The sequence below is a fragment of the Phoenix dactylifera genome, chromosome 11 (assembly GCF_009389715.1).
Source record: "Phoenix dactylifera cultivar Barhee BC4 chromosome 11, palm_55x_up_171113_PBpolish2nd_filt_p, whole genome shotgun sequence".
NCBI classification, from domain to species: domain Eukaryota; kingdom Viridiplantae; phylum Streptophyta; class Magnoliopsida; order Arecales; family Arecaceae; genus Phoenix; species Phoenix dactylifera.
The window spans coordinates 11,804,570-11,813,732 of record NC_052402.1 but is presented as its reverse complement, the minus strand read 5'-3'; the positions used below and the strand labels follow the sequence as shown (position 1 = coordinate 11,813,732).

At 36.0% G+C, this 9,163-nt stretch overlaps 1 protein-coding gene across 1 annotated transcript; it reads left to right on the top strand.

Annotated features, from left to right (window-relative positions):
* The first annotated feature begins 1,350 nt into the window (after window positions 1–1,350).
* Window positions 1,351–8,138, top strand: LOC103709451 (calcyclin-binding protein-like). Its single transcript, XM_008794775.3, has 5 exons — window positions 1,351–1,662; window positions 2,000–2,146; window positions 6,232–6,471; window positions 7,589–7,648; window positions 7,750–8,138. Exons 1-5 carry the CDS (start codon window positions 1,543–1,545, stop codon window positions 7,852–7,854), a joined length of 672 nt encoding a protein of 223 aa, XP_008792997.2. The 5' UTR covers window positions 1,351–1,542; the 3' UTR covers window positions 7,855–8,138.
* Window positions 8,139–9,163: the final 1,025 nt, after the last annotated feature.

The following is a 9,163-nucleotide window of genomic DNA, read 5'->3' as shown; positions in this document are numbered from 1 at the left end:
GACTGCATGGTCCAGCCCGCCCTATATGCACCCTCGTCGCACTATATCTGCTTCTCTAATGTTTCCATTGTTCTTGCAGGACCTATGTATTTATCACTCATTTGTTTGGGTTTTGGATTTCCTTGTCACATTTCACTTCATCATTTCTCTCTTACCCCATAGGCCCTTAATTTTGCCATATAATAGCCTGCATATGATGCTGATGTAATTCTAATAACATCTTTTTGGCAGGCTAATCATAGCTTAAATGCAGAAGCTATTCAACTCAAACCAGCAATCCAAAGCTCATCCTAGACCAGCCTACGCTTATTACTCTTAGTAAATGGCTTATTTCCCGTAAAGCATTGCCTTGCAACTATGCAAGGCATCCGATTTGTGATTAGATCAATATAGATATATAACATAATAATTTCAATCAAATCAGTGGGATATAATTAGAGGGTCTAAATTTTTAAATTTAACAATTAATTAGTTCAAAAACTAACAATAACTTTTACTTCACAGGAATTTGGCTTCAACAACTTTCTAAATATTCAATGTAATAAAAAAAAATATAAAATAGTTTCTGATAATTATACTAAGAAAGTAAGAAACGCTGAAAATTCTTTTCTTATATCTAGTGGTTGTTCCATATTAGTATCTCTCTGATACTAATTCTCTAAAAATATATTAAAAAAATAAATAACGAATTTGATATCTCAATAAATAATGAATACTTCAATTAGCTCGCTTGTAAGTTTGCACGTCAAATTATTACATCATATCAAAAAGAATATTATGAAAAAATAATATTCACTATGCCCAAATATTCATACACATAAAAATAAATTAATAATTGGTGTTTCAACATGATTTATAAGACTTTGGGCACATTTATATCATGTTTACTTCAAATGAAAACACATTTATATTATGTAGGGCCACATTTATGCCCTGTCGGACCAAGTCAGATAGGGTGAGCCACGGAACAATCGAAATACTAATGTTTCAGGTAGCTAATATAATTGTGATGAAAGATGCCGATCAAATTGGGTAGCTTCGTATGCGGCTAACCATTCTAGAAAGACCGTGTGACTAGAGGAGAAAGTATTATTCGATGTATTTCGGAACTTATTATTTTTTGTATTTTTAATGTATACCTAATATATATATATATATATATATATATATATATATATATATATATATATATATATATATATATATATATATATATAAACCGATGACATACCAGCTGTATGCCGGTATCCAAAATGGAGCCTTCGGGCCTCTCAACGTTTAATCGAGAACCAAATCCAACGGTGCACCGGATCATCATCAATCATCATTAGATTCGCCCCTACTTCTGGAACGCTCCCATTCCTTCGGCCACGGCCTCTTTCTTACGGTGGCTGTTCCATGTCTCTAGTCTAGAACTTTCCCTCTCATTCTCCAGACAAATAAAAAAAAAAAAAAACCTAAACAAATCCTCTTATCTGTATCTATTCTTCCATCCTTCCACCGAAGGAATTGGGACGCGAGAGAAGAAGAGGAATTGGTGCGATGGGGGAAGAGCAGCAACTGAGGCTGGACCTGGAGGACCTTCGGCATCTCGAGTCCATCGCCAAAAGGCCCCGCGTCCTCTCCCTCCTCTCTGCCGAGATCCGTAACCTCGACGCCAGGGTATCTCCCCCACCTTCGTTCCTCGGCCGCCTTTCTCTCAACCTCAGTTGCTTAGGGTTTGATAGTTGTTCCTTCCTTTCCTGCTTTCTTTGGTTCCGATTTTAGCGGTTTTCCGACTCAAAAGATCATTTCTTGGAACACCATCAATTTGAATTTTATTTTTCTGGGACAACTTCGATTGATTCATGGACAGCTATTTGATCGATGATTTTTGAAGTTATCCGGATTGATTAATTAATGCTGTTGCAAAGTTTGGGATTGGGTGTTTCTTGCTGTCGTCTGATTGGCATTGAGTTTCGATGGATTGCTATTTATGTATTGTTTGTTGTATTGGCAGCTGTCTAAAGTTACTGCCGCAGCAGCAGAAGCAGCAGCAGCAGCACAGCCTGCGGTTTCTGCGGAAAAGGCTCCTGCGGCTGCCAGCGGTTTGAATTATGTTACTCTCGGATCGTTTAGCTGGGATCAAGACAATGACAAGATCAAGGTATGTGCTTTTTTATTTTCTGTGTTCTGTTAATAGACAGAGCAAAACAGCTATCATTGTGTGATTGAAATATGTTATCCCACATATTGATTTAATGCATTTTATATAATCATGCTTGTGGGTTGAGATTTGAGCTTGATCATAATCGCCACACGCTAGCTCTATTTGTTAAATAGTGAAATCAGTTGATTGGATGTCCCCCTTGATATCCTTTTGGAGCCTGTTGTGCACTGAAGGAGGGAAGGGGTGCGCAGAGAAAGAGAGCGGCATTGCAGCCCATGGACGATCCTTTAAAATGTAGGCTCAGAATTTGTACCAAAACAAAATATAGGCTCAAAATATATCTGGCATTCGTTTGAGGGTTAATAATGCTGAAGGTTTAGTATTTTCGAGTTCTGACAAAATTAAAGTGGATGAATTTTAGAATTAAAATGTTAGGGTTAGGAACGATTTCATCTAAGAAAATTTTTGAGTACGCTCCAAGTAGAAGGGGAGCTCAGAGGCTGAGTAGGTGGTCAAAGGGACATTGGCAGAACAAATTTAGCTGGGATAATTAAGTGAGATGACATTTGGGAACTAAGTAAACAAATCAAGGTTTTAAATACTATGGGATGGGATCATCCTGATTTTCTATGGAACAAGATGCTTAATGCCTCGACACTTGGGACCAAGGTATGCGGTACCGACTGTACCGACGTACCGGTGGGCATCGGTACCGGTACGGTACCGAACCAAACCAAGCCGAACCGGTACTGTACCGATGGGGCTAAAAGCCAAAAAAAATTGGAGCCGGTACGGACTGGTTGGTTTGGGCCGGTACGGGATCGGTACGGGCCGGTACGCGTCGGTACGGTTTGGTACCGAAATATGTAGCTGTACCGTACCGGTAGGGTCCGGTACCGACCCGTACCGACTGATACGGCAGACCATGCTTGGGACAATGGATGTCTTGTTTGTCCTAATCCATTTTTTGAGTCATTCTGCCTTGATGCTTAGGATATTGCTCATCCTAACATCCGGATTAGGACACCCCACCATCACACTGGTATTTAAAACCTTAAAATGAATGCACAAAGAATATGTTATATATTAAATTATTTTTGATAATTATAATTTGTTATTAATTGCGAAATTATGTTCTAATTGATGGAAGTAGAAGTTTTGAATGCTACAAAAGAAAGATGGAGGTGAGATACTAAAAATTAGAAGCAACTAGTAAAAAAGAAATGAGATGTAGTAAAAAATTTGCATATGTGCCCATGAGCGCACGTACGCAGCCGCGCAACACACACATACAAGAGAGAGAGAGAGAGAGAGAGAGAGAGAGAGAGAGAGAGAGAAAAGAATGTAGAGTTTTGTTGATAGTGTTTTCACTAGAATTAAGGTGAGATGAGGCAGAGGTAGAAGGTGCTTTCGATTTTTTTATTTTTTTAAAACAGCCTTTTTATGCTTGGGACACTTAATTAAAACTATTACCAGCAAAAGTAAATTTAGTAATGTTATTTGGATTATAATGGAGGCTTCAGGAGTATCGGGATATGAGAAGGTTAAGATGAATGTAGATAGATTTGGGAAATAAGTTGGAATGAGTTCTAAGATGAAGTTCATGAGTTACAATGGAGTAACTTTTAGGCATGTGTTGTGCATGTGAAAGGAAGGATAGCAGTATCGAGTTTCCATAACTCGTGGAAGAGGTGTATTGTAAAGCAACAAAAGATTGTCGACCAGACTTTATTTCTTAAAGGAGTTCTGGATTCTTTCTCTCCTTTCTCAACTAGTTGTCTATTTAACTAGAAATGAAGTTTCTGGAAAAACCTAGAATGTCTTCTTGGATGGTTTATATGCTAAATTTGCTTCTAGTTACATGTGACAACATATCTTAAAAACAAAAAAATGGGGATTTAAGCCACAAAAAGTTTTCCATTATACATAGAAATGTAGAGATGAGGATGAACAATTGGAAGTTAGGTAGGTATAAGGAAGATGCTGTCTGGATAAGGAAAGGTGATTTATGATGTGCCAAAACATAGGAGGAATGAAAGAACCCAAGTTTTTTTGAATAGCAATTGTAATTTTTAATATCATTAACAAAGGAGGTCCTCCATATGGAGCAGAAGCAAATGATAGCAAAAAACAAGAGTTTAGAAAACATTTGTAGGTCTTCATTAATGGTTGGAGATGTTCATGAACCCAATCAATGTTTGCCGTACTGGTTGATATCGTACTATACCGTTATTGAACTATTATGCAGTCTCATACTGTACTAATATTCGATACACATTGCCATCTCGTATCGTACTACATACCGACACTATAATAGGATGGTACTGATACGGGATTCAGTATCGAGACAACAAACCTTGAACCCAATTTTATGTGTGGGAATGTGGTTAGGTTTCTTTTGTACATCATGATTCTTTGTCCCAAGGACATAATGGACTCTTGTAACTTAAAATTGCTGGTGCAATTGGTTATCAATGTATTGTGTTGTCTTAGTTCATTATTTTAGTTGGGTTATTGAAACTTTTGAAGGGGGAAGTATTTAATGGAAATTTATGACATGGAAGTATTTAAAAGAATTTAATGATCTTTTGTATGAAGAATTTCTCTTCGCATATATCATATAGTAAATGAATTTTGTTGTAACAAATCATTATCCATGTCTATGTTATTTGTGGATGATATAGTTTTAGCTGGAAGGGTCAAATATCTAAGTTAGAATCATGGGTAAAAGGTAAAAATTATAAAGGTCTAACTTATTTCTGATATAATAGATAATTGTTTGTGTAAATCATATCAGTGGATGACGTAGTGTTGATGATGTTTGAATGGTTGAGTATAAATAAGCATCTTGTATCAAAGGTTTAGGATTAAAAGGAATAAACTTGCAATTTTTTAGTGGATTCAATCACTCTAGAGTTTTGTGTCCAGGAATATATAGTTGTGATCTTTCGTTGTTTTGGATCTTCATAGTAATAAATATAAATAAATACATCAAATAGATTTAGAGAAAGGTGGATTAAATAGGAGGTATGCTTGGTTTGGTGCCTGACATGCCCATCTGATTCATTGAAATTTCTAAAATAACAATCAGGAAGCAATGTTTTGTTCATCAGATTGTTGGCAAATGCTCCATGGAAATAAGGAAGTGTTGGAGAGAGAATGTGAGTTTATTCTAGATCCAGATAGGTATGGGTTTGCGTGGTAAAAGACTAAAAAATTCTTTAATAAAGAAGATGGGATATTTCTTCTATTAAAAGGCCTACTCAATGTTTGCCATATCGGTGCATACTTCCCCATACTGGTACCGAACAAAGACTCTATATGGGCGGTATACCGAGACTTGGCACGCCAAACCAATCCCTGCCTTGGGCATATGGACATGGTACCAGTATGGGGTCTGGTACCAAATGCGAAACTTGGGCTGAATAAATGAAGAAGTCCTGGATTACATGGATCCATTCGTGATAAAGGATCTGAAAAAATGCAATGACCAGATGCCATCCTTGTTAGGAAGTACTGGACAGCTGAAAATAATCTAGGTCAGATTGGTTATGATTGTTTTTATGGTTGTATTCTGAAATAAGTACAGAAGTAGATGTCGTGAGTTAATTGTATCTTCCAATTTCCTAATAACTCATGGGGTTTTCTGGTTAAGTTGACAGCCTTTGAAAGGCATCCTATATAAACTAGTGACAGAGGGGTGGTTAATGTTGTATTGTGTCCTTCTTTTGAAGGAAGCTGTTGCATCTTGTCTGTAATCATTTAACTGCTATATTCCTGGTAGTATTATGGGTAAGGATGCAGCTTGTGCACAATGCATACATACTATGTGCACCCATGCGAGCACCCCCCTTTTTTAAAAATTGTTTTGTCATCCATTTCTTTTCCCAACTTTCCCCAATTTTCCATTCCAAGAGATGTGATTGGACTCTGTCTCTGTCTCTGTCTCTGTCTCTTTGAGCTATGTATTCCAGACCAACCTTATACTTAAATCTTTTTTCTCTTTTACTGACAGTTTTTATATTCGGTTTTCTTCTTTCTGGAACTAATATAATTCTGCAAGCTTGCCTTTTGTGCTTCAGCTCTATGCGTTGCTAGAAGGTGTACAAGAAGGGAAGATGGAGACTCTGTTTAAGCCAATGTCAGTGGACATCAAATTTCATGATGTCCAAGGGAAAAATTATCGATTCTCTATTCCGAAACTAAACAAAGAAATAATTCCTGAGAAATGTAAAGTGGTGGTTAAGCCGACGAAAGTTATTGTTACACTGTCCAAAGCTTCGAAAGGGAACTGGTTAGACCTGCACTTCAAGGAGGATAAGGTAATAAAATGTTTTTTTAATTTTTCTCATCTTTTCTTATAAACTGGTCTGGTTTTGTTAATAAATAAGCATTAGCACAAAGAGGTTACTGTATTACAGATACTAACCCAGTTGAAATGTCCAACCATAGTCCAGCAGTTACTACACCCTCTCTATCATCTATGAGGTGTTGGATCTAACTTGTTCTTTGGTTGATCTCTCTTGTAGTCCTCCTTTTATTTTATTTTTTTTCTAAAGACCCTATTGGAATGCATGTGACATATGAGAGATACTATGGCTGGCTGTGGGCTTCCATTTCAAGTAAAGATTTCTTATCATTTATGTCATTCAATAAATGCGGTCCCAATTCTAGGATGTGCACTTCTGTTGCTTCGAGGTATATTTATTAAGAATGAGAGTGGCGACAGGAAGGTAGGGATGGTGTGTAACAGAGCTACAAATGAAGTTGAGGAGTTCGTGCTTAATGGTACTACAATTGGCAATACTCTGCTTTTTCACAGCCAACATATGGGGTTCTTAATATTCAACCTCTGTCTAGAGATGTAGTTATTTGAATTTCTACCATGATATATTTAGTCTAAATTTTGCTGAAGGAGTGTTTTGCTGTAATGTGCTTTCCCTTGTTCTGATTTTGTGGGAAACAAAATGAGCATCTGTCACACATGCTTCCTAAGATGGATTGTTGTACTAGACCAATATGAGGTCAGAAGATGGATTTTTTAGTTTATTTATTGATTTATTTGGTAGGAAAAGTAAATTTTTTTCATAGTTACATGCCCGTAGATATGTAAAGACCTGTTGTCTCTTTGTACAATCATCTGTACATCCTGAGGTACCTGCGACCCATGGAAAAGGATCCGGAATGTGGTAAAGATTAGAAAGCCAATCAGCTGCCTTATTGACTTGCTTTTATTGTTCATTCTGTTCTTTTTTCTCCCTCTCTTTTACAAGCTTCCGTAGTTTAATGAGGTTAGCATAGACCAACGAAATTTCTTCTCAGCATCTTGTAATAAAATCCAGTTCTGTCTGCTAACAAAGAATTCAATAGATCAGACTTATCACCATTAGCTTTGATACAATTTGATGGCTGATACTAAGTTTATTTTATGATTTGCAGCTAAAGCCAAGTTTAGACAAAGATAAAGACCCAATGGCAGGAATTATGGATTTGATGAAGGTGAGTTTTTTTTTTTTCCTGACAGCATCAAAAATTTCTTTTCTTTGTTTCATTCTATTTAGTTGCGTGTGCTAAGAAACTAAAATGCCAATGTGTTGCAGAACATGTACGAGGAAGGCGATGATGAAATGAAACGAACAATTGCCAAAGCTTGGTCTGATTCAAGATCTGGGAAAACAGCTGAGTCGTTAAGAGGGTACCCTTGATCAGTTGGTGGTAGATTGCGATCTTAATATTTTGGCTTTCAATGTATTTTGGGGATGATGTTAAGATCACAAACTATTACTAATCTTCTTTCTTAAAGGTGGACTATTTATAAGTATTTGTCATTTGTGTCTCTGATCTGTGGCTATGCCAGTGTGGTATTAAGCCTCTCAAGACATGAAACTGATCTTGAGATTTAAGGGTATGTAACCGCTAATTGCATGCACGGTACCTCTTTAGTTACAATAGTTTTGTCTATTCTAATTATAATGTGGCCTGGAACACACCATCAAGTGTAATGGTTGATGTTGTTTGTGCATTAAACGTGCGAGTGCTATAATACTGGAGTATGTCTGGGCATGGCACACTAGGAAAAAAAGCATATGATATGTCTGGGCATATCATAAACCTTCAGGACGGTTTTGGATTATCTGGATGAATGATAAATATGAGGTGATCGATTCTTCTTAAACGGATGCAAGGAATTTTCGAGAGAACACAAGTCTAAGGGTTGCTGAAGCTTTTGCCGATTCTTGAGGTAAACTGAAAGCAACGCTATAATTGAGATGATCTAAGTGGTAGGAATGCCTTGAAGAACTTCCTCTGAGCAAATAGAAGTGAAGCTGTTATTTGTTGCATTTGATTTGGTGAAAACAGATCAAATACAAATCGAATATTGATATATCTATATTTATATCTATAAATATTAAATAAATATTAAAAATAATATTTATATTTGTTTTAAATAGATATAGATATGAATTAGATATTAAGTATATTTATATTTATTATAAACAAATATGGATATAGATTCAATATTAAATATATTTATAATTTTTTATTCAAATATGGAGATAAATTCAAATTTTTGTTTGATATTAATCAAGTTTTGAAGAAAAATTTAATAATGAAAACTAGCAACAGAAATATGATCATAAGGAAAAGATTTACTTAAAAACATGATTCAAAAGATTTTTTTCGAATTGAGCATTCTATACTCGAATTACTATCTTAAGTGACGGCCATTCGATATTCGGATTTTTTTTAATTTAGATTTGGTTAATCACTTAACTAGTTCTTTTGTCATATGAATATCCGAATGTATCCATATTCATATTTGTATTTGAAAATTTTTTGAAATGACTATCTAAATTCGATCCCGATCTGATCAAACCAAAAAAACAGTATCCGAATCCGACTCAAATCAGATACAAAAACGAATCTGATCCGCTTTCAGCCCTAGCAACAACTATTTGAAAAATGCCCTTTGCCTATGTACTACAGCTGCCACAGAATCTGTATGAGAAGATT

Excerpts from the sequence above, each read along its gene's own strand:
- LOC103709451 (XM_008794775.3), top strand. The coding sequence starts at position 1,543 with ATGGGGGAAGAGCAGCAACTGAGGCTGGACCTGGAGGACCTTCGGCAT. Across the intron at positions 2,147-6,231 it reads AAGACAATGACAAGATCAAG|CTCTATGCGTTGCTAGAAGG; the intron begins GTATGTGCTTTT and ends TTTGTGCTTCAG. Across the intron at positions 6,472-7,588 it reads TGCACTTCAAGGAGGATAAG|CTAAAGCCAAGTTTAGACAA; the intron begins GTAATAAAATGT and ends TATGATTTGCAG.